Below are 26,650 nucleotides of genomic sequence, written 5' to 3'. Positions count from 1 at the left end.
TGCATGTATCTTTGTGATTGATCAGGTAAGAAAAAGCTGCATGCAAAGCTTAAACCAAAATGTTACAACAACACTGATGTAGACACCTCAATAAGTAGGATAACCCACTCTAACAGTCCAGCAAATATGATAATTTTCACACACAGACCTATCATACCTGATTATATAAATATCTGCTGATTTGTATCAATATTAATGTTGTAGTTAAATATATATAATGATATTCACCCTCTATAGTTGTTTCACATGTCATAAATTAAATTTGGAATGTTTGGACTAGATTCTGACTGACCAGAACTGATAATAACTTCAGCAAAAAACATCCCAACATTTCATCTATTTCTGATTTTAAGAACACACATGCCTGGTAATAAAAGCAAAATTACTGCCATACATAAATGCCATTCACAAATTATAAATGTGTCAACCTTAAGTGTAAATTATCTGCCCTTGAAATAAAAGAAATCCAAGTTAAAGGGCGGATAACTCAAAGCAATCTAGGTGATCTTCATTAAAAAAATGTTTCTGTTATCAAATTCTTAGATTGTGCAAAAGTTAAATTATAACAGTTTTTCATTTCTGTCTATAATGTCTGTATGTATTTGTAGCATATTTCCTTTAACTGTGTTTTATAATACACAAATTAAAGTCATTAAGTGCCTTTAAATAAATGACAATTAACCAAATCTCACCCCTTTTTAGGTAATATTGTAGCAGTCAATAATTACTCAAGAATGATATCTAACAGTTACAATTACAGTTAATAAAGATTACAAGCAACAAATGCCTTAGAACTTAAATTTGATCAAACAGATAACTCAAAACACATGTAAGCAAAAATAACAATATGTAAACAAAATATATCACTATAATACAGTACAATACAATAACAAATATTTGGCATAGTTTAAAACACATGTCATCATTTACAATAAATAAGAAATAGAAAATAATAACCTGAATTCAAACACAATACTAAAACAATACACAAGACAAAAAGCAATGTTCAGTACATTTCACAGAATGAGTCTGGGTAGATGCGAACTGGCTTATAATGAAAGTGAGAGGCAATGGTGTATGTCACTTCTTCACTAATCAAAATCACATGACTTTCTTGGATCTGACTGGTTCTATCAAGTTATATGTTTGGTTAAGTCACTTGATGGTGTTTAGGTGGATACTGGTTCCCCGTCATCATCTTCACAGCACTTACATACTTTACATTTACAGCATATAGTATGCGGGTGCCGCAAGCAACAGGAATGGTGAGGCAACAAGTAAAAGAACTCCAAAACCAGCAAAGATGCCTATAACCCTGAAAACATAAATATTATGTTGTAAATATATTAAAACAATTTATTTAGAGATTTCAGAAACAACTTAACATTCAAAACAAATTCCATTGATAATGAATATAAAAACAAGCAAAATTGAAAAATAGTTCAAGAATGTGAATTATCACAACAAATAATCTTCAAAATAAAATAAATGATTGTATAAATGAGGTTAATGATAACAAGGGTGCCATAGTCACAAAATACGCCCGTTTACGAAAAAGCTTTAGATGGAGATGGGGGCATTATGGATAAGTGTTATCTAGCAAGCAAGTTTTTATTCTTGGCACTGTGTTGTTAAATGAACCTTAAAACAAATCAGTAGGGAAGATATGCACAGGATGTGTGGACAGTTGACCTGTCGCAGGACCTTGAATTTTATGCACGGCACTCAGCTCAGACAATGATGAACATTTGTGCCATAATTATATTGAAATCCCTCTATGCAAATGAGATAGTTTTGCGGTCCAACATAGTGTTTTTTCTATGAGTCTTAACTGTGACCTTCACCTTTGACGCTAGAGACTTGGTTAATGTGCAGGGCACCTAAGTCTCATGGTGGTGAACAACATTCTATAAACAGTAAACTATTAATAATTCCTACATGCATGTAGAAAATATGCTCCGGACACTATCTTGGATATTTAATCTATCTCCAGTTTGACCTTGACCTTGCAAATTATAACCTAAATTAAATGTGTAACACCTGTAGTCATGATAGTTACCATTTGTGCTACAATCCATCAATAAATGTGACCTACAGATGGTCCCCATACAACCATCTTCAAATTTTTTATCTGAACTTTGACCTCTCATGTGTAACCCTTGACTTTGGTCGCAGGGATCGTGAATTTTGCATGCGACATCCCCAGCTCTCACAATGGTGAACATTTGTGCCAAGTTATTCTTGAAAACCCCCTATGAATGTAGAAGTTTTGCTCCGGACAACGCGTTTTCAAAATGACTCTAAGTGTGACCTTGACCTTTGACCTGGAGACCTGGATCATGCAATGGAGCAATACATATCATGGTGGTGAACATTTCATAAAGTATTATAAAAAATTCTTCCATACAGGTAGGAGATATGCTCCAGACAAAATCTGGATATTTCACCATCTTTAGTGACCTTACTCTTGCATATATTGAACCTAAAGTACATGTGTCACAGCCGTAGTCATTATAATGACCATTTGTGTTACAATCCCTCAATAAATGATGATTAAATCGTCCCTATACACATCTTCATATTTTTATCTTTTTTAAACGGGCGTATAAAAAGTACATGTTAATTGTAAATTTTAATAACTAAAAAAATTCTGATTTAAGATTTATTCTAGGGAAATACATTTCATTACAATTCTTAATCTTTGAATGAGCTGAACTGATATTTACTTGAAAATTAAAATATAATTAAATTTCTATGAGAAAGTATTTACATTTGATAAGGTAATTACTGTATGATCTTTATGAACAAAATACCAAGTCTACAGAACACCTTAGTTATCACAGTTAAGAATCTTGACCAATGAATGAAACATGTGTAAATAAATGTTACATTCTTTAGAACATACTCAAGTCCAAGAAAGAGGATTATTTCATGCCCTTTTGATTAAATTCTATTTTTAGAATTGAAAGTGAAAGTAGATCAAGGGGAGTAATTGTGTAAGTCATTTATGAACAAAGTAATAACTTTGTTGTCGCCCTTTGATTAAAATTCTATTCAACAAAATCTGGATATTTCATCATCTTTAGTGACCTTGACCTTGTATATATTGACCTAAATTATATGTATCACAGCCATAGTCTTGATAATGACCATTTGTGTTACAATCCCTCAATAAATGATGACTAATGGTCCATATACACATCTTCATATTTTTATCTGAACTTTGACCTCTATGTGTGACCTTGACCTTGGCGGCAAGGACCTGAATCTTGCACGCGACACTCCGCCTCACAATGGTGAACATTTGTGCCAAGTAATATTTGAAATCCCTCTATACATGTGGAAGTTTTGCTCCGGACAAGCATTTTTCAATGAGCTCTAAGTGTGACCTTGACCTTTGACATAGAGACCTGGTTCATGTGCGCGACACTGCTCCTCATAGTGGTGAACATTTCTATGAAGTTTCATTAAATTCCCTCCATACATGTAGGAGATATGCTCCGGACAAAATTGGACGCCGCCCCGGCCGCGCCGCCCGCCCGCCCAACGCCGCTGCCAGGGCGTTCCCATAATACGTCCCGTTTTTCAAAACGGGCGTATAAAAAACATGCATCACTGTAATTCCCTATTAAAACATTTTCATTAATTCCTGTTGAAGGATTTAAAAGATTCAATATCCAAATTATAAATATATCTATTATTTTCATGGGTTTTTACACCACAATCACAATATTGGAGTAACAACTTTTTTGTTGGATGACACAGTACAGGTCATAAGGTAACTTTCCAGCTTTACTGCTGGAGGAAGACCTCAGGTGCTCCTTCATGCATTATTTCAGACACACAAGTAGGCATCTGATCTTCCATAAACTGGCTGGATCGCTTCTCACATTTTAGATCCAAAGTCCCTGACATGATTCCAACCCACAGCAGTGAGGGGGAAGTTATAAGTAATATTAAGTTGAGAACCTTAAACACTCGGCCACAAAGGTCCACACCTAAAACATGGTCTTGGAAAGATATTTTAAACAAACAAAAAGAAATATTATATTATACTTGTGTCCTGTGCCATATCACAGATGCTCGAGAATGTCCCAGCTTGTTCTTACATGGTCCCTTGTCATAGTGTCTTAATAAAAAATCATCCTTCAATAAAATACAAAAGAAGCATAGATCAGAAAATGTTCATATAAACACAAAATAAAAGACAAACTAAAAACTTCAGCTTCTCATTACTCTCTGTAATCTATTTTGTAACAGGGCTTAGGCAATATGATCTAAGAGCAAATTTGTATAAGTGATCAATAAAACATCAATGACACATTAATTATCCTTACGAAACTAAGTGACCCCTATGGCCAGAACATTTTGATCCAAGATGCCTGCTTCTGTTTGATTCATACAACTTTGTAGAGGTCTACTAGGCTATGCCTACATGTCACATATCTAAGCTGCGGCCATTGTTGTGTATTCCACAAGAAATTTGAACATATATTTTTATATCTAAATATATATATTAGTCTATATAAGTAAAACCTTGTCACAGGCAAATTGTGACCATTTGATAAGTGTGACCTTGTCCTCAGGAAGCCCAAACCTGTTCTCTGTTTGCCTCATTATGGTAAACATTCCTTCCATCGGTCCGAGAAAAACACATATTTCTGTTATTTTTAAGTTTTTATATACATAATATATTTGAAGTTTTATACGGCTAGTAAAAGTTGCCTGTCCTATCTTTCATGAGTGACACTTGCTCCCCAAGGTAAAGTTTATCTCCAAATTGACTTGCAGATAAAGATGAGCAAATAAAGCCTATCAGTTGATCTTATTTTAAAAGCAATTTGACGTTCCTAATTTCTTTTACTTCCTCTGGTTAGAATAAGACGTTTTTTTAAACATGCATCTTTGCAAAAAATATTTAGGTCAAGATGTGAAAGATGTTAGAAAGTTGTTGTACTTACATCGAGTGAAGTGAGACAGTACCAACAGAACACATGTTTACAACGTTTACACATCATCTGAGCACAACCATCGTTTCTTTCTATAGGTACATGGCAAACCGGACAACGCTTGATTTCAGAATTCTCTACACAATTAAATGGAATTCTACAACAAAATACCTTTAATTAATTAACTGTTTATCCTATAAGAAGTCTAGTCTAGACATTTTCTTTTTGAGAAAAAATATAAGTTGCTTAATATTCAATCAGAACAAACAATTTAAACTTGCAGATTTCTTAGAAGGATAACATTTAAAAGTTGTTCCTAAACACAAGGTCCATGATGGCACTTAAACACTTACCTGAGGATATGATTTACATATGATTTACATAGACAAGATTTCATTATTAACTCATTTCTTTTAAGTTCTACCAAAATCTGCCAATCAATACCTGCACTCCAGTTAATGCACTGTGCATGTAAATGTATATGATTCAACTCTCACACATTTTCAGTAGGAAGATCCCCAAACTATGATACAAATAATAGTTATAAAACCATATTCAAAGTTTGAAGTATAAAAACTATGTAATTACCCCTGATCCTCTAATCTTCCAGACATAATAACTTCATCACAGGACTTTGCATGATGCCACCTTGATTTACACACTGAACAAAACTGTAGACCACACTGAAATAAAACATAATTATAAATATAATTAAATCAAACAAAAACTTCTATTATAGTGAAAGAAAACAAGAGGGCCATGATGGCCCAAAGTCGCTCACCTGTATATAGGCCCCCCGGAGCGGGGCCAGTTTAAACCCCAGGGCTTTTATTTGAACAAACTTGGTTGACACCCATTAGAAGATGTTTCATGCTAAACATCTAAGGTCTAGCTTATTGGGTTTTCTAAAAGAAGATTTTTTATGTCTATATATATATATATATATATATATATGTATACATATTATATATATATATATATATATATATATATATATATATATATATATATATATATATATTATATATATATGTGTGTGTGTGTATGTATGTGTGTATATATATATATATATATAATATATATATATATATATATATATATATATATATATACATATATATATATATATATACAATATATATATATATATATATATATATATATATATATATATACATACATACACACACACACACACATATATATAATATATATATATTACACAATATTGGTTCCTTACATATATATATATACATATATATATATATATATAAGATATATATATATAATATTTATATATATATATAATATGTATATATATATATATATATAATATGTATATATATATATATATGTATGTATATATATAATATGTATATATCTAAAAAAAAAGTCGAGCTAATGAATGACCCCCGGGCGGGGCCAATTTTGACCCCAGGGCTCTTATTTGAACGAACATGGTAGACACCCATTAGAACATGTTTCATGCTAAATATCTTAGCTCTAGCTCTTTGGGTTCTTTCAAAGAAAATTTTTTTAGTTTTACTATATGCATATAGGGAAAATCAATGACCCCCTGGGCGGGGCCAATTTTGACCCCAGTGCTTTTATTTGAACAAACTTGGTAGACACCCATTAGAAGATGTTTTAATGCTAAATATCTTAGCTCTAGCTCTTTGGGTTCTTTAAAAGAAGATTTTTTAAGTTTTTACTATATACATATAAGGAAAATCAATGACCCCCAGGGCGGGGCCGATTTTAAATTCTAGGAACAAAATTTGAACAACTTTGGTTTTGGATCTATAGATGATACCATAGACCAAATATCAAAGCTCTAGGCCATTTACTTTCAGACCATAAGATTTTTCAAGTTTTTCACTATATGTATATAATGAAAATCAATGACCCCCGAGGGCGGGGCCAATTTTGACCCGAGGGCCATTATTTGAACAATTTTGGTAAAGGTCTACCACACAATGTTTCATGCCAAATATCTTACCTGTAGCCTTTGCCAATTCAGAGAAGAAGATTTTTTATGTTTTACTATATACATATTTAGAAACCTATGACCCCCCGGGTGGGGCCAATTTTGACACTAGGGACAAAATTTGTACAACTTTGGTATTGGACCTTCAGATGATACCATAGACCAAATATCAAAGCTCTAGGCCATTTACTTTCAGACCAGAAGATTTTTCAAGTTTTCACTATATGTATGTAATAAAAATCAATGAACCCCCGGGGCGGGACCAATTTTGACCCTAGGGCCATTATTTCAACAATCTTGATAGAGGTCTACTACACAATGTTTCATGCCAAATATCTAATCTGTAGCCTTTGCCAAATCAGAGAAGAAGATTTTTTAGATTTTACTATATACATATAAGGAAAAACCTATGACCCCCGGGGCGGAGCCAATTTTGACACTAGGGACAAAATTTGAACAACTTTGGTAGAGGACCCATAGATGATACCATATACCAAAAATCAAAGCTCTAGGCCATTTACTTTCAGACCAGAAGATTTTTCAAGTTTTCACTATATGTATGTAATGAAAATCAATGACCCCCCAGGGCGGGGCCAATTTTGACCCTAGGGCCATTATTTGAACAATCTTGATAGAGGTCTACTACACAATGTTTCATGCCAAATATCTAATCTGTAGCCTTTGCCAAATCAGAGAAGAAGATTTTTTTAGATTTACCTATAGACATATAAGGAAAAACCTATGACCCCCGGGGCGGGGCCAATTTTGACACTAGGGACAAAATTTGAACAACTTTGGTAGAGGACCCATAGATGATACCATATACCAAAAATCAAAGCTCTGGCCCATGTACTTTCAGACAAGAAGATTTTTTAATTTTGTGTTTTTTGAAATCCTTTTCTGGCCCTGTGACCTACATATGCAACAGACCGGAACCATTTGAACAACTTTGAAAGGGGACCACCCAAGGATCATTTCTGCAAAGTTTGGTTGATGTGCAGTCATTGGTTTCAGAGGAGATGTTGTTTATGTGAAAAGTTGACGACGCACGACGCACGACGACGGACGACAGACACAGGGCGATCACAATAGCTCACCCTGAGCATTGCTCAGGTGAGCTAAAAAAACTAGAACTATCACTAAATGTGATTTATACCCCCACAAGACTGCTTCGGAAATGAGGATGTTACTAGTAACAGAATACCTTGTAAAAGAATTGAAATATAGAGTTATGGTTGTGGGCAATTAAAGATAGTTGTGGTTCTTGCATGTTGCATTTCCTTTCAATGTTGTTGGCCATTGATGAAGTTTAATTGAATTAATCTGTAATAAGTCCAGAAAGACAAAGAAAAGTAACAAAGGGCAATAACTCTATAAATACTAAAGATAGAGTTATAGTTCTTGTGCACTGCACTTCCTCTCAATGTGCTTGACCATTGTATGAAGTTGTTTTGAATTCCAACCAGTACGTTTTAAGTTATGCTCCTGACAAGGAAAAGTATCAAAGGGCAGTAACTCTGTATTTTTGTCAAAATGGAGTTATGGCTCTTGTGCACTGCACTTCCTTTTAATGTCCTTGACAACTGTATGAAGTTGTATTGAATTCCAAACAGTAGTTTTCAAGTTATGCTCTGGACAAGGAAAAGTAACAAAGGGCACTAACTCTGTAATTAGTCAAGATGGAGTTATGGTTCTTGTGCACTGCACTTCCTCTCAATGTGCTTGACCATTGTGTGAAGTTATATTGAATTCCATCCATTAGTCTTCAAGTTATGGTCCAGACAAAAAAAGCAATGGAAAAGTAACAAAGGGCAATAACTCTGTAATTACTTTAGATAGAGTTATGGTTCTTGTGCACTGCACTTCCCCTTATTGTGTTTGACAATTGTATGAGGTTGTTTTGAATTCCAACCAGTAGTTTTCAAGTTATGCCCCGGACAAGGAAAAGTAACAAAGGGCAATAACTCTGTAATTAGTCAAGATAGAGTTATGGTTCTTATGCACTACACTTCCTCTCAATGTGCTTGACCATTATATGTAGTTATATTGAATTCCAACTATTAGTCTTCAAGTTATGGTCCGGACAAAAAAATCAATGGAAAAGTAACAAAGGGCAATAACTCTGTAATTACTTTAGATAGAGTTATGGTTCTTGTGCACTGCACTTCCCCTTATTGTGTTTGACAATTGTATGAAGTTGTTTTGAATTCCAAGCAGTTGTTTTCAAGTTATGCCCCTAACAAGGAAAAATAACAAAGGGCAATAACTCTGTAATTAGTCAAGATAGAGTTATGGTTCTTATGCACTGCACTTCCTCTCAATGTGCTTGACCATTGTATGCAGTTATATTGAATTCCAACTTTTAGTCTTCAAGTTATGGTCCGGACAAAAAAAAAGCAATGGAAAAGCAACAAAGGGGCAATAACTCTGTAATTACTTTAGATAGAGTTATGGTTCTTGTGCACTGCACTTCCCCTTATTGTGTTTGACAATTGTATGAAGTTGTTTTGAATTCCAACCAGTAGTTTTCAAGTTATGCCCCGGACAAGGAAAAGTAACAAAGGGCAATAACTCTGTAATTAGTCAAGATAAAATTATGGTTCTTATGCAATGCACTTCCTCTCAATGTGCTTGACCATTGTATGTAGTTATATTGAATTCCAACTATTAGTCTTCAAGTTATGGTCCGGACAAAAAAAAGCAATGGAAAAGCAACAAAGGGCAATAACTCTGTAATTACTTTAGAGAGAGTTATGGTTCTTGTGCACTGCACTTCCCTTTATTGTGTTTGACAATTGTATGAAGTTGTTTTGAATTCCAACCAGTAGTTTTCAAGTTATGCCCCGGACAAGGAAAAGTAACGAAGGGCAATAACTCTGTAATTAGTAAAGATAGAGTTATGGTTCTTGGCCACTGCACTTCCTCTAAATGTGCTTGACCATTGTATGTAGTTATATTGAATTCCAACCATACGTCTTCAAGTTATGCTCCGGACAAGGAAAATGCAACAGACGTCTGGACCGACCGACCGACCACCGGGTGACTCCTATATACCCCCCCAAACTTCGTTTTTGGGGGTATAACAAAATCAAAACAACAATAATATACAAGAGGGCCATGATGGCCCTGAGGTCGCTCACTTGTACATAGGCCCCCAGGAGCGGGGCCAGTTTAAACCACAGGGCTGTTATTTAAACAAACTTGGAAGACACCCATTAGAAGATGTTTAATGAGTTTTTACTACACACATAAAATGAAAAACAATGATCACCCCCCCCCCTCCTCTGCAGGGCCAATTTTAACCCAAGGGCTTTTATTTGAACAAACTTGGTAGACACCCAAAAGAAGATGTTTCATGCTAAACATCTAAGCTCTAGCTCATTGGGTTTTTTAAAAGAAGATTTTTTAAGTTTTTACTGTACACATATAGTTAAAAACAATGACACCCCTGGGGCGGGGCCAGTTTTGACCCCAGGGCTTTTATTTGAACAAACTTTGTAGACACTTACTAGAAGATGTTTCATGCTTAATATCTAAACTCTAGCTATTTGGGTTTTTTCAAAGAAGATTTTTAAGTTTTTGCTATACACATATAAGGAAAATCAATGACCCCCGGGGCGGGGCCAATTTTGACCCCAGGGCTTTTATCTGAACAAACTTTGTAGACACTCACTAGAAGATGTTTCATGCTTAATATCTAAACTCTAGCTATTTGGGTTTTTTCAAAGAAGATTTTTAAGTTTTTGCTATACACATATTAGGAAAATCAATGACCCACGGGGCAGGGCCAATTTTGACCCCAGGGCTTTTATTTGAACAAACTTGGTAGACACTCATTAGAAGATGTTTCATGCTAAATATCTTAGCTCTAGCTCTTTGGGTTCTTTAAAAGAAGATTTTTTAAGTTTTTACTATATGCATATAGGGAAAATCAATGACCCCCTGGGGCGGGGCCAATTTTGACCCAAGGGCTTTTATTTTAACAAACTTGGTAGACAGTCATTAGAAGATGTTTCATGCCAAATATCTAAGCTCTAGCTCTTTGGGTTTTTTAAAAAATATATTTAAAGTTTTTTCTTTCGGTTGCCATGGCAACCAGAGTTCTGCATGGAATTAAATTCTTTGAATAATTTTTAAAGGTGACCACCACAGGAACATTCCTGTGAAGTTTGGATGAAATTGGCTTAGTGGTTTATGAGGAGATGTCATTTCAAGTAAAAGTTTACGGACGGACGGACAGACGGACGCCGGACAAAAAGCGATCACAAAAGCTCACCCTGTCACTTTGTGACAGGTGAGCTAAAAAGCTGTATGATGCACTTAATTCATTTTAGAGCAGTGTTGAGTTTTATATACATGAACTATAAATTCATAGCTCAGTCAAAATAAGCCTTTTAATAACAGTGCAATCCACTGTTCAAACCTTTCATTTTTGTCATTTTCTTACATCTTATTCTGATTGTGACTAATTGTGATAAACATCGTAAATTGAATTCTTCACAAATGATGTATTTGCTAATCATACTTACAGTAGGGCAATCAACTGGTGTAGGTCTTGTTATAGCATCACTGGTAGATGTACTACATACATGACATACTGTCTCACAACCTGCTTCTGGACAAAATGTTCTGTGAGGGTCAAGATCAACCTCTGTAGTATAATAATAACAACACAGGTAAATAATATTAACCATATGCTAAAAAGTAATATAACTTGTGCATGCCACCAGTATATAACCAGACAGACCTGTAAGACCAGATTATATTACACTAATATATAAGCAGTCCCCTTACAGAGTCATGTTGTCTGATTTTCTATCTCATAACATACAAATGTTGGCACTGACTGTAAAGAATTTTTCTCCCATTTCTTAGAGTTGAAAAATAAATAGAAAGGAATCATGCTTGTGCCATTTTCTTTGTATAGTCCTCTATCCACAGAATAAGTATAATCTAACTAGGTTTTATGGCAGGATCTATGCTTCATAAGACAGAGGTCTCGAGTGAAAAGCTTCATTTGTGTGGAAGACTGATGTCCTTCAAGTTAACAGAGCATAATCTGGTCAAAATACATCTTAAAATTAATATGGGCCTTGGACAATGACACCGAAGAATGTATTGAGCTAAAAGTGAAAACCTTCATTAGTTTTGAAAATTGTTTTTGTATGCATGAGATTAGTTACAAGCAAAAAATATTTAGTGGTTGATAAGATATGTTGCAATACAAAATGCACAAGAAGTTGCAATTATTAAACTTGAACCAGTGTCCTGCTAACATTGACATCATAGCCCAGGTGAGTAGGATAGCCATATAGTTAAGCTAAATACAAGAAACATGTTCACTATAATTATATTCTGTATAAGGAAAAAAAACAAAGGGCCATAATTAAATAAACAAGAGGGCCATGATGGCCCTAGATCGCTCACCTGAATTATCAAACTCATCCAAACAATTACCTAGACAAGCATTCTGACCAAGTCTCATGACAGGTGAGTCAAAAATGTGACCACTGCAGTGTTAACAAGGATTATCCATATTTGAGCAGTGCGACCTAGTTTTTTACCCAGGTGACACATATTCAAACTTGACCTAGAAATCATCAAAACAAACTTTCAGACCAATTTCCAGGATACTTGGATCAAAACAGTAGCAACTAGAGTGTAAACAAGATTTTTCTATTTTTAGCTCCGGTGACCTAGTTTCACATGCGATTTTCGAACTCATCCAAGCAATTACCTAGACAAGCATTCTGACCAAGTTTGATGATAATGGAGTCGAAAATGTGACCACTAGAATGTTAACAAGGTTTTTCCATATTTGGGCGGTGTGACCTAGTTTTTCATCCAAGATGACCCATGTTCGATCTTGACTTAGAAATCATCAAAACAAACTTTCAGACCAATTAACAGAATATTTGGATCACAACAGTAGCCACTAGAGTGTTAACAAGATTTTTTCTATTTTAGCTCCTGTGACCTAGTTTTTCATCCGAGATGTCCCATGTTCGATTTATTCCCAGCAATGACCTAGACAAGTTTCCTGACCAAGTTTGATGACAATTGAGTCAAAATTGTGACCACTAGAGTGTTAACAAGGTTTTTCTATTTTTAGCTCCTGTGACCTAGTTTTTCATCCGAGATGACCCATGTTCGAACTCATCCGAGTTATTACCTAGACAAGCATCTTGATCAAGTTTGATGATGATTGATGCAAAAATGTGACCGCTAAAGTGTTAACAAGGTTTTTCTATTTTTAGCTCCGGTGACCTACTTTTTCATCCGAGATGACCCATGTTCGAACTCATCCAAGCTATCAACTAGATAAGCATCCTGACCAAGTTTGATGATGATTGATGCAAAAATGTGACCGCTAGAGTGTTAACAAGGTTTTTCTATTTATAGCTCCGGTGACCTAGTTTTTCATCCGAGATGACCCATATTCGAACTCATCCGAGCTATTATCTTAACAAGCATCCTGACAAAGTTTGATGATGATTGGGTCAAAAATGTGACCACTAGAGTGGCACAAGGTTTTTCTATTTTTAGCTCCTGTGACCTAGTTTTTCATCAGAGATGACCCATGTTCGAACTCATCCAAGCAATTGACTAGACAAGCATTCTGACCAAGTTTGATGATGATTGGTTCAAAAATGTGACCACTAGAGTGTTCACAAGGTTTTTCTATTTATAGCTCCTGTGACCTACTTTTTCATCCGAGATGACCATGTTCGAACTCATCCGAGCTATCACCTAGACAAACATCCTGACCAAGTTTGATGAAGATTGGGTCAAAAATGTGACCTCTAGAGTGTTCACAAGGTTTTTCTATTTTTAGCTCTTGTGACCTAGTTTTTTCATCTGAGATGACCCATGTTCGAACTCATCCGAGCTTTCAACTAGATAAGCATCCTGACCAAGTTTGATGATGATTGAGGCAAAAATGCGACCGCTAGAGTGTTCACAAGCAATTGTGGACGGCCGGACGGACGACGGACGACGGACATTCATCGATCCTAAAAGCTCACCCTGAGCAAGCTCAGGTGAGCTAAAAATTATTCAATCACAAAACCCCGACAATATGCGCCAGGGCACTGGATGACAAAGCTACTGTGAAAGTTTGAACAAAATCCGTTGAGAAATGTAGGAGTTCAGCACAGAAGAATTTTTTCACTATATATTCTGTATAAGGAAAAAAACAAAGGGCCATAATTAGGTCAAATATTATCCAATCACAAAACCCCAATAATGTGAGCCAGGGCACTTGATAACAAAGCTTCTGTGAAAGTTTGGTCAAAATCTGTTGAGAAATGTAGGAGAAGTTGCGCATGGTAAAAATTGTTCACTATATAATCTGTATAAGGAAAAAAAACAAAGGGCCATAATTAGGTCAAATATTATACAATCACAAAACCCTGACAATATGCCCCAAGGCACTTGATGACAAAGCCTCTGTGAAAGTTTGGTCAAATTCCGTTGAGAAATGTAGGAGGAGTTGCGCACAGAAAATTGTTCACTATAATTATATCCTATATTGGGAAAAAAAACAAAGGGCCATAATTAGGTCAAATATTATCCAATCACAAAACCCCGACAATATGCGCCAGGGCACTTGAGTACAAAGCCTCTGTGAAAGTTTGGTCAAAATCCATTGAGAAATGTAGGAACAGTTGGGCACAGAAGAAATTATTCACTATATATTCTATATAAGGAAAAAAAACAAAGGGCCATAATTAGGTCAAATATTATCCAATCACAAAACCCCGACAATATGTGCCAGGTCACTTGATGACAAAGCTTCTGTGAAAGTTTGGTAAAAATCCGTTGAAAAATGTAGGAGGAGTTGCGCACAGAAGAAATTGTTTACGCCCGCCCGTCCGCCCATCCGGCTGCCCGCCCGCCGACATACCTCAATCTAATAACCAGTTTTTTCCTTCGGAAAACCTGGTTAATAAAATGATTTGCATAATCTCAATATGGTTATCTATATACATGTACACACCAAGTAGCATCAACCTAGCTTTTGTAGTTCTTGAGTTTTATGACAGGATCCAGATTTCTACAAACCAACAAAATGACAGACTGACAGAGGGTAAACCTACAGTCCCCTATTGTTATACTGATAGCGAACTAACAAGGGACAGTTCTAAATTTAAAGCAGGGATGAGTCCTTCATACGAAATTCATCGATATTAAAAACTTTTGAATATCTTTAGAGAAACATGGTAAGATTTTACAATCTTATATTTTTACATAAATTGTAACTAACAATAACTGCACATAATTGTTACAATAGCTCTCTTATTCTGACAAATAGATACAACTTAATACAATTTCATCACTTTCTAAAAAATCAATATCAAGTTTTAAAACTGTTGCATTTTAAAACTGTTACATTTTAAAACAAATTATACTTCAGAAATTGAAATAAAAGTGTATAACCACTTTAACATGTAATTGTTTTTGTTCCTGGAAAAGTATTAATTTGTCCATTATGTCATTCTTAAAGCCTTGTCAATTAATTCAAGTGTTTACCAGACTTTTTTCCTTCTATAAATTGTGTTACTTTCAGCTATATTGCAATAGGAAGTGCTTCACAAACAATGATAAATTGATAACTGGAAATTGTTCAAGCAAGGAAAATTTGTAAATTGTCAAACTTCACTTTCTTCTCATGATTTCTGAACATTAGTGTACCAGAACACCAAACTTGATTCAAATTGTTTATATCAAATATCTTCCTTTAATTTGAAATAAAATTAGATAAAATAAAGAGAAAAAAATCAAGTTTTAATTCCTGAGGTTCTCTAATTGCCTCAATTTTTATTGTTTTGACTTTTATTTAAAGGGACATGTTACTGTTACTTATAGACATATAGCAGATTAAAATTTAATTTAAAAGCACGATTTTAGAATATAATAACAGAAACACTTTAGGTGAAAAAAAATGGGGGTTACCAACCTCTCTGTCAAGTTACTTGCTTTGTTTTAGAATGAACATAACATTATACTCTCAAACAAATGAAATTTATTCCACCCATGCCTCTGAGTAAGTTTACCATTCATGTAAAATTGCAATATTTAGGAAATAGATATCATGCATTGTTGTAGAATAATGCACTGTTTGAGTTCAACTGCGTAGTATTATAATCACGAAGACCGATAGGCCTGAGTGATTAATTACAAGCATTTGAACGAAATAATGTGAATTATTATACAACGATGCACAAAGAATTAATATCTATTTCCATTCTAATACGCCAAGAAAATATAATAATTATTAAAAAGTTGGACTTGATTTTTGGTGGTTAAATTTGTTTTGCCTCAGAGTTTCCAATAGTGGGTTGAAAAAAACTGTCGTTAAATCTTCCGTATATAAAGTATTAATAGTGAATTAAATGTGAAATTCAACTCGTTTGCGACATTGAAATAACGTTCTTGATTCAATTGTTTTTGCATGTGTTGAATGGCGCTACATTGTGAGTGACGTCACATAAACACCACTTTAAACGTCTGTATAGTGTTAACAACTGAATTCAAGATATTGGTGTTCGGATTCATTTTCTTAGTTAGACCATTTTCTTTCATTCTAGATAGTTTTGACAACAAAATTCGACAAAATATTGTTTTTTATTTATCAGATTTTATCAAACAAAATGGCACTGTCAATGCGTCAGTTTGAAAATACACAGGGAGGAAATAAGAACGGCGAGTGCATTGTTGTAGAATAATGCACGCTTCCTGCCTTCTTTATGTAGGAAAATGTCCGATAGTGTTAGAATTATTTGTTTTATTCCTTGTGCTATAAGTTGAAGTAATCATGGTTTTGAATATCAATTTATATGTACTGTACATGTTGTAATTGGAATTTAAGGGAAATATTTTGTAAATGAGTGATCAATCAGTGACACCTGTGTAACTTCAGACTAATGCCTATTGAAACACAGAGTATGTATGCAATCATCATAAACATATCTCAAGGGTCTTAGGTTCTTCACCAGATGTGGACTTCTATTCAACAACAGTTTTTTCACAAATACATAAACCAACAAGAGCCTGGTTTGAGCCGGGTGATGCTCCCCGAATAGGTTTTGGACACAGGAAAGTACACCTCTTGTAGTTTCAGAGTTATGTCCGTGGAAAAAGTTCAAAGTGCAATTATTCCAAAATTAGGCAAGGCAGAGTTACAGTTCTTTGCACTGCACTTCTAATCAATGTGATCTATCAACCTACAAAGTTTCTTGATGATATCTCTTATGATTTCCGAGTTATGTCCTGGACAATTCAAAAAGTAAAAATAAACAAAGGGCAATAACTCCAGAATTAAGCAAGGTAGAGTTATGATTCTTGTGCACTGCACATCTACCCATTGAGATTTATCTACCTACAAAGTTTCATGTTGATATCTCTTATAGTTTTACAGCTATGTCCCGGACAAGATTTTTCTAAAAGGGGAGATTATTCAAAAATAAGGCTTAACAGAGTTATGGTTCTTTTGCACTGCACCTCTACTCAATGAGATCTATCTACCTACAATGTTTCATGTTGATATCTCTTATAGTTTAAGAGTTATGCCCCGGACAAGATTTTTCTATAAGGGGAGATAATTCAAAAACCAGGCAAAATAGAGTTATGGTTCTTTGACACTGCACTCCCCCTCGATGCCCCTAACCACTGTATGAAGTTTCAACAAATTATCTCCAAGGGTTTTCAAGTTATGTTCCGGACAAAGTTCAAGTTCAAAGTTTTAAAATAAACAAAGGGCAATAACTCCAAAATTAGGACAAAAAGAGTTATTGTTCTTATGCACTGCAAATCTACACATTGAGATCTATTCACCTACAAAGTTTCATGTTGATATCTCTTATAGTTTTAGAGTTATGCCCCGGACAAGATTTTTCTATAAGTGGAGATAATTCAAAAACTGAGCAAAATAGAGTTATGGTTCTTTGACACTGCACTCCCCCTCGATGCCCTCTACTACTGTATGAAGTTTCAACAAATTATCTCCAAGGGTTTTCAAGTTATGTTCCGGACAAAGTTCAAAGTATTAAAATTAACAAAGGGCAATAACTCCAAAATTAGGATGAAAAGAGTTTTTGTTCTTATGCACTGCACATCTACCCATTTAGATCTATTCACCTACAAAGTTTCATGTTGATATCTCTTATAGTTTTAGAGTTATGCCCCGGACAAGATTTTTCTATAAGGGGAGATAATTCAAAAACCGGGCAAAATAGAGTTATGGTTCTTTGACACTGCACTCCCCCTCGATGCCCTCTACCACTGTATGAAGTTTCAACAAATTATCTCCAAGGGTTTTCAAGTTATGCTCCGGACAAGACAACGGACGGACAGACGGACGGACGGACAGACGGACAAGGCGCCGACTATATGCTCCCCCGAAATTTTTCGGGGAGCATAACAAGGAAAAGGTGTCCAGCTGTATTTGCCACACAAGATGGAGATGCAATATATTGAAACAAAGTCAAGTGTTTTAAGAGTGATCATGTGAACTTTTCTAATTAGTTTTGTCCAGTTCAATTGCCATGAAATTTTGTTTTACATATATGAGCAATAAATGATATTAAATATCTATTGAATTGTGTACATTTATCTCATACAACTACTAAGAAGTAGTTGGCCAATTAGTAGCTCTTAATTACATTTAAATTCCTTAATATAAAACAGATAGTTCATTATTCACCACAGGACAAATTTAACACTGTAAGGGTCATTACCTTTCTGGTATCTTATTTTCCGGTATCTAGTAAAGCTTTTATCATCAACAAGTTTCTTAACCTGTAAATACAAAATTGTCAATTACACAGTGAACATACTTCCACAATAACATATTTTCAATATGTATTTATATATCCTTTCTAGAATGAAATACAGGACATATTACACACCATTTTATTTCTTAAAACAAGACACACATGGATATCATACATCCCCTTAAAGAATAAAACATCAGTTTAATCAACATTTAATGTCACTGTCTTCATAGCATCAAAACCAGTACAGCATTTGATCTCAAAGGAAAAATAATTTAATAACATTAAAGAAGAGCTCTGAATATCATAGCATAATAGGCCCATGTATATACTATCATAAGATGCACAGTTTTTAAATGTGCAAGGACTCAAAAATTTGTTAAGAGCTCCAGGATAGACATTTTTTAAGAGCTCCAGGATAGAAATTACATTTTGTTCAAAAAGCTCCAGGTTAGATATTTGTTAAGAGTTCCATGATAGATAGAGGATATTCAAGTTTTTTCTATAAATACATGATTTATTTTCATCGAGTGGTATGAAAATAAATATTTCATGAGTGGCGGTAGCCACAAGTGAAATATGGTAATTTTCATGCCACAAGATGAAGATGAAAATAAATCATGTATTTATAGAAAAAACTTAAATTTTCTGTTTATTATACGGTATACATTTTTCTCTTTCTGGACATTAAAATTTACAAGACTTTCCCTTAAATTCTGAGTACTGGCAGAATTTAAAAGAAAGTAGTCCAGCAAGACATCAGTGAAAATACGGAAAATATGTTTCACTGCAGTGAAAAATAAATTTTTACAGTGAAATTACGGAAAATGGAAATACGCATTTAATTTCATCAATATTTCTCAATATTTCATTTAAAAGTATATAATAAACATTTGTATTCTATATCACCTGCCTAAAGTTTCTAAATTATTATTTGAATTTTGAAACAAAATACTTCAAAATACATGTATGAAAGAAATATGTTTGTATATTTCCTTAAGAGCAAATGGTGCATGTATGAAATAATTGAAAAACAGTTGTTACATCCCCATTATATAATAGCAGCATAATATTTTGTTCAAGAACATTTTATTCTGTCTATGTACAATATTCATGTGTGTTACAAGTCTATGTTACAGAGAAACTCAATGTTACAACTCTTTCGAGAATGGTCCATAAGATTATTTAAGCAACAAAATTTTACCTTTTATAGATATAGAAAAATTTTTTTAATTCTATATAGCTTTATTCCCTTTAAAGTTGCATGCCCCCAAATAAGCTAAGAGGTTTTTTTTGTTTTTTTTTTGGTCAGGTATTACGTTGCACCAATTCAGTATAGGTTGACTTACCAGCTTTACTGGTGGAGGAAGACCTCAGGTGCGCTTCCATGTATTATTTCAGGCACCTCAGAGTAGAACCGCCGAGTCACAGACGTTCGGTAAGAAAGAATCCAAAGTCCATTACCAACAGAGGTAAACCTTCTCTACTTCGGAACTTATCACCAATATTCCATGTTTAATTTTCAGATAATTTTTTTTTTTTTTTAATAATGTATACACATAATAATTATACACTTACCTCTGGGAACAGAATTTTTCCTTGTTTTCTACATTGAGCATCAGGACAAGTTATAGACAGTACATTTCCTTCTGCTATCATTACCACCAAATACTGTCTCACACACTACAAATATAGGGAAAACAGAAACTATATTAAAATTTGTATAAGTAAATCACCACACATTAAAACAATAATGTGCATGTAATAATGTTACTCTATTCTAATGGGGATACCATATTATCTGTAAGGTAAATTTATAGATGTGCCATTTATTTTGTTTCAGAGAAAATCAGGGTGGATTATTACATAAACAAGTATATGTATCTTGGGAGTTGTAAGACATCAACTATACAGTGCTTTAACAGAAACTGTTTTCCTGTGATCTTTATAAACAATAAACATGCATAATGATGCTAATTAACTACACCATCACTATATTTTGTTTAGATGATATAGTGTTTTATCACTAAAATATGTGCGATTATTTATGCAATGACAAAAATGAAACATAAGTATCCATTAAAAGAAATATACAGCACCATCAACAACAAATGAAGAACAGAAACAAACAGCCATCACAAAAGTTCATATTTGAGCACAAAGTGCTCTGGTGTGCTAAAAATTAGTGGTCTGAGGCCAAATTTGAACCTGTATTTTATGAAGTTATGTCTGTGTACAATATACTGTTACAATCCATTATCTCATTAAAGAGTTATCATCTGGAAACCATATTTTTTGTCAGAAGAATGGGGCAAAAAGGGGGCCATAACAATGTCAACAATAATAAAGCTTAAAGCAATGGATGCTTCATGAACTTGCACATTGGTCAAAAATTTTCAATGCATGTCAGTCAATAATAAATACAGACAGTAAGAGTTAATTTCAAGAACCAGTGACCTTGACCCCAAAGTTTGAAGACGACTCAAGATTATCTACCATCCAAATGTGTAAGACATCAATCCATAAATTAAGGCTGCCTTTATGAGTAAAGGTGTAACTCTCTTTTTTAATGCAGGAATTATAGTACTGGCAATTTTTCCTTGAGCCATTTTGTCATAAAATTGCAAAAATATGGCCAATGCAGTATCATATCATTCAAGTTTTACCTTGACCTTTGGGATGCTGATCAAGATATTGTTCACTACATGTCATCTTTATAAGCAGCATATATTTGCATAATTATTTCAAATCCATTCATGAAAAATAAATTTATGCGCAACACATAACCATTTATTCACAATCGTACAAGTGTGACCTTCACCTTTGACTTGCAACATGTTATCTTAAAATGCATCATATGTATGTCAAGTTATTTATAAACAAGAATTTGTAACAGAGTTACCAATGTCCCCCGCCTCGGGAAATTTTATATGAAGCATAAAATTGTGCTATTTCAAAAGATTGAGGCGCCTGTCCGTACATTTTCCATGAATTTCCATGAAAACTTCCGGAATTTTCATGGAAATAATGGATCTCAGGACATTCAGCCCAAAATTTTGATCAATGCTAGACCTGCAAATGTAACAATAAATTTGTTAAAACTAGAAATGTGTCCATAGGACACGGATGCCCCAATACGCCACTGTTCTGTCAATCTTATGACTCTAGGTCAAATATTTTTTGGACTACATGTGCCACAAGTTGAAAACTAAAAATCAACAAAGGGCCATACTTCTGTTAAATTTGGTCGCAGCAAAAATTCCTTCCTTTACTACCATTTACACATTAAGGTTGTTAATCCCTGGAAAGTTAAGCAAAATCTGCCATCCGGTTTAAGAGGAGTTGCATTCACAAAATTTCTACATAGTATATAGTGAAAAAAATCAACAAAGGGCCATAATTCTGTTAAATTTGGTCACAGCAAAAATTCCTTCCTTTACTACCATCTACACATTAAGGTTGTTCATCCCCGTAAGTTTAAGCAAAATCTGCCATCCGGTTTAAGAGGAGTTGCGTTCACAAAATTTCTACATAGTATATAGTGAAAAAATCAACAAAGGGCCATATAATTCTGTTAAATTTGGTTGCAGCAAAAATTCCTTCCTTTACTACCATCTACACATTAAGGTTGTTCATCCCTGTAAGTTTAAGCAAAATCTGCCATCCGGTTTAAGAGGAGTTGCGTTCACAAAATTTCTACATAGTATCTATTAAAAAAATCAACAAAGGGCCATAATTCTGTTAAATTTGGTCGCAGCAAAAATTCCTTCCTTTACTACCATCTACACATTGAGGTTGTTCATCCCTGTAAGTTTAAGCAAAATCTGCCATCCGGTTTAAGAGGAGTTGCGTTCACAAAATTTCTACATAGTACATAGTGAAAAAATCAACAAAGGGCCATATAATTCTGTTAAATTTGGTCGCAGCAAAAATTCCTTCCTTTACTACCATCTACACATTAAGGTTGTTCATCCCTGTAAGTTTAAGCAAAATCTGCCATCCGGTTTAAGAGGAGTTGCGTTCACAAAATTTCTACATAGTATCTATTAAAAAAATCAACAAAGGGCCATAATTCTGTTAAATTTGGTCGCAGCAAAAATTCCTTCCTTTACTACCATCTACACATTGAGGTTGTTCATCCCTGTAAGTTTAAGCAAAATCTGCCATCCGGTTTAAGAGGAGTTGAGTTCACAAGATTTCGGGACGTACGGACGGACGAACTGACAGATTGACGAACGGACTGACGGACGGACAAGTGCAACGCTATATGCTTCCACATTGTAGGGGCATAAAAATAAAATGAAACACGGAATTTAAAAATCTATCATGTTAAGATTTGACCTCTAAGTGTGACCTTGACCTTGGAGGTAGGGGAGCAGGTGTTGTGCATGACATAACGTCTTATTATTTAGACTATTTGTGCCAAGTATTTTCAAAATCCCTTGAACTATGAAGAAGTTATAGATTGGACACAAAATATACCCTATAACAGACTATGTAAATCTTTGACCTCTAAGTGTGACCTTCACCTTTGAGGTAGGGACACAGTATTACGCATGACATATCATCTAATCATTGTGACTATTTGTGCCAAGTATTTTCAAAATCCCTTAATCTATGAAGAAGTAATGGACGGGACACAAAATATACCAAATAACAGACTCTGTTAACCTTTGACCTCTAAGTGTGACCTTGACTTTGGAGGTAGGGGTGCAGGTGTTGTACTTTACATATCGTCTTATCATTGTGACTATTTGTGCCAACTTTTTTCAAAATCCCTTGAACTATGAAGAAGTTCTAGATCCGACACAAAATATACCCTATAACAGACTATGTTAATTTTGACCTCTAAGTGTGACCTTGACCTTGGAGGTAGGGATACAGGTGTTGCGCATGACACATCCTCTTATTATAGTGACTATTTGTGTGAAGTATTTTCAAAATCCTTTAATCTATGAAAAAGTTATGGACCGGACACAAAATATACCCTGTAACAGGCTATGTAAGTATTTGACCTCCAAGTGTGACCTTGACTTTGGAGGTAGGTGATCGGTTTTTGCGCATGACACATCATCTGATTATTGTGAACAATTATGGCAAGTATTTACAAAATTCCTTCATAGATAAGAAAGTTATGGACCGGACACAACATATACCCTCAAATAGACAATGTTGAGCTTGAATGAGCAAGTACGACCTTGACCCTGAAGATACGGGTCTGGTTGTTTCGCATAACACATCGTCTTATTATAACAAACATTTGTGCCAAGTTATTTCAAATTCCTTTGATAAATGACAAAGTTATGGACCGGACACAAAATATACCCTGTAACAGACTACCGTATAAGTATTTTTTTCTGCGAGAACTTTATTTCTGCTATTTCTGCGGTTTATAACGACACCACAGATTTAAAAACCGCAGAAAATTAAGCCTTTCGCGATGTCTACATGTATGTCGGAATATGTCAACTACATGTATTGTATAATTACATTACCATGTACCGTTATCAGCTTTTGTAGATGGGAATAATTTTTCTTTATGTATCCGTCATGAATAAAATATTAAAAAAACAAACTTTTCTTGTTCTTTTTGTTTAAAAAAATATCATGTTTGATATTTTCGCTCACCCTAAGCTTGATTTATTTTAAAAATAAAACTATTATAGTTTGACGGGTGCAATAAACATACCCTTTTGTATTTGTACAATATATTGTGTCTAAGTGCGATATTACCATTGTTTATTTTTCACACTTCATATCTATACACATGCAGTATTACAATTTAATTGTTGTCATTGCATGTTGTTGGTTTTTGTTGATTTAATTTTTGTTTATTGCGTTCATTGAACGCCGCCTTTCCTTGTTGATCTTGTTTATCATATTTTATATACCGATACATTGTGATCACGATGAACACACATTATAAGTCGTCTGCATGTTTACCGGAAGTAATGTACATGTTACATCAACATATCTTGAAATGTTGTCTGTTTGTATCGGTTAAGTTTGTAATAAAAAAATAAATTAAAACGCAGAAATAAAAAACATCAATGCGAGAATGATGACACCGCAGAAATAAGATACGCAGAAATTTAAAACCCCTTATTTTATACAAAATCGCAGAATTTTAAGCCCGCAGAAATAAGTACTTATATGGTATGTTAATATTTGACCTCCAAGTGTGACCTTGACCTTGAAGGTAGGTGACTGGTTTTTGGGCATGACACATCGTCTGATTATTGTGAATAATTATGGCAAGTATTTACAAAATCCCTTCATAGATAAGAAAGTTATGGACCGGACACAACATATACCCTCAAATAGGCAATGTTGAGCTTGAATGAGCAAGTGCTACCTTGACCCTGGAGATAGGGATCTGGTTGTTGTGCATGACACATCGTCTTATTATAATAAACATTTGTGCCAAGTTATTTCAAATTCCTTTCATAAATGACAAAGTTATGACAGACGGATGGACGGACGGACAGATGGAGCCTATTTCTATATCGCCCTTTTTTCTTCGAAAAGGCGAGGGACAAAAAAAAAAACCAATAAATGACAGGTATGAACATCAGAAAATTTTTAGTCCAATCTTGATTTGTATAAGTGTGACCATAACTTTTGAGCTGGAAACTGAATGACAGGATTGTTGACAGTAAATGACCATAAATGCACTTCTATAAAAAATCATATACTGAAGTTGGACATACAAGTGTAACCTTGACATTATAGCTACAGACCTGGGTCTTGCACACAAATCATCATCTCAATGTGCTACACAATTTTTCAATATTATTTCAAAATCCATTCATAAATAAGTTATGGACAGACTGAAGGAAGAAAGGAAGAAAAAAACAGACATCCTCAAGTTTTGATACTTAAGTGGCTGATTTTTTCCTTCCTTACTGTTGTTTTTAGTCATGAAATAAGACAAAAGTATTCACGTAAAAATTTACTGAATAAATATCATCAAAGGATATTTACTTTTGTTCCCATTCACTCATTACCACCGAAATATGTAAGGACATGTGCTGGTTAAATAAACTTTAAAAATTTAAAAAAATTGTTTCAAACTGCTTATTAAAACAATCACATAAAGATATGAACAAAGTGATTTAAAGCCTGAGTGACATTTTTTTCTGGATTTTTGGTGTGTGTTTTTTCTTTCTTTCTCTTTTTGTATCCCTTAACCTGCTGGAAGCAAAGAGATTAGCCTTTGCCATGCCCTACTGTTTACTGACCATCTTTGAAAATTTTATCTCATAAAAATTGATAATGGACAGTTCTTAAATAAATATGAAGTCCATTTCACAAATTTAGGTTATGGGTTAAGCGAGAAATAGTATGTATAACCTGGTGAGGCCAAATAGGACAGAACATATTATATTTATCAAGTTATAAACAATAACAGTCTTCCAGAAATGTTTTATTATGTTGAAAGCCATACTTTTTCTTCCAGATATTTCTCATGTTTTCCCCCTTGAAATGTCTAAAATAAGAATGGCCACCTTCTAAGAGAGAAAATTGCATCATATGTTTATGGTCTGAAGCTTAACTGCAAAGCATCATATTTCATCTTTAATATTGACTATCATGACTTAGGTATCATAAGTGATAAAACAGTGTTTCCATAGAAACAAAATATCCGATTTTCTGTGATTAGAACATAGCTGAATGTTGAATTGAGAGAATAAAGGTTTACTCTTATATGAATATAATCTGTAGTTTACAATACAAAAGGGCCATGATGAATCTATAATTATTGCTAAAATAAGATCTGTTGTCAAAAATGGCTGTAAATTTTTTACTCTGAGCCTTGATTCTTGTAACTTCAGCAGAAGCTCACTATGCTATACTACATGCAACAAATCTAAACACTAGGCCATGAATCTTCACTCCCATGTCCCAGGGACATACAATTTAATTTAAATAACTTTTGT

The 26,650-nt window shown here is 34.2% G+C and overlaps 1 protein-coding gene across 1 annotated transcript; it reads right to left on the bottom strand.

The window, feature by feature from the left end:
• Positions 1–1,150: 1,150 nt before the first annotated feature.
• LOC132724838 (probable E3 ubiquitin-protein ligase RNF144A-A) lies at positions 1,151–20,420 on the bottom strand. Its single transcript, XM_060709789.1, has 7 exons — positions 20,289–20,420; positions 18,675–18,735; positions 11,466–11,587; positions 5,538–5,632; positions 4,962–5,106; positions 4,057–4,146; positions 1,151–1,315 (listed from the first exon to the last, which is right to left on the bottom strand). The coding sequence occupies exons 1-7, from the start codon at positions 20,367–20,369 to the stop codon at positions 1,151–1,153; spliced, it is 759 nt and encodes a 252-aa protein (XP_060565772.1). The 5' UTR covers positions 20,370–20,420.
• Positions 20,421–26,650: the final 6,230 nt, after the last annotated feature.

This window comes from Ruditapes philippinarum, unplaced genomic scaffold (assembly GCF_026571515.1).
Source record: "Ruditapes philippinarum isolate M1 unplaced genomic scaffold, ASM2657151v2 ctg12729_1_1_1_1, whole genome shotgun sequence".
Classification (NCBI taxonomy): Eukaryota; Metazoa; Mollusca; class Bivalvia; order Venerida; family Veneridae; genus Ruditapes; species Ruditapes philippinarum.
The sequence above is the reverse complement of the archived record's forward strand: the minus strand, read 5'-3'. Positions and strand labels throughout refer to the sequence as shown.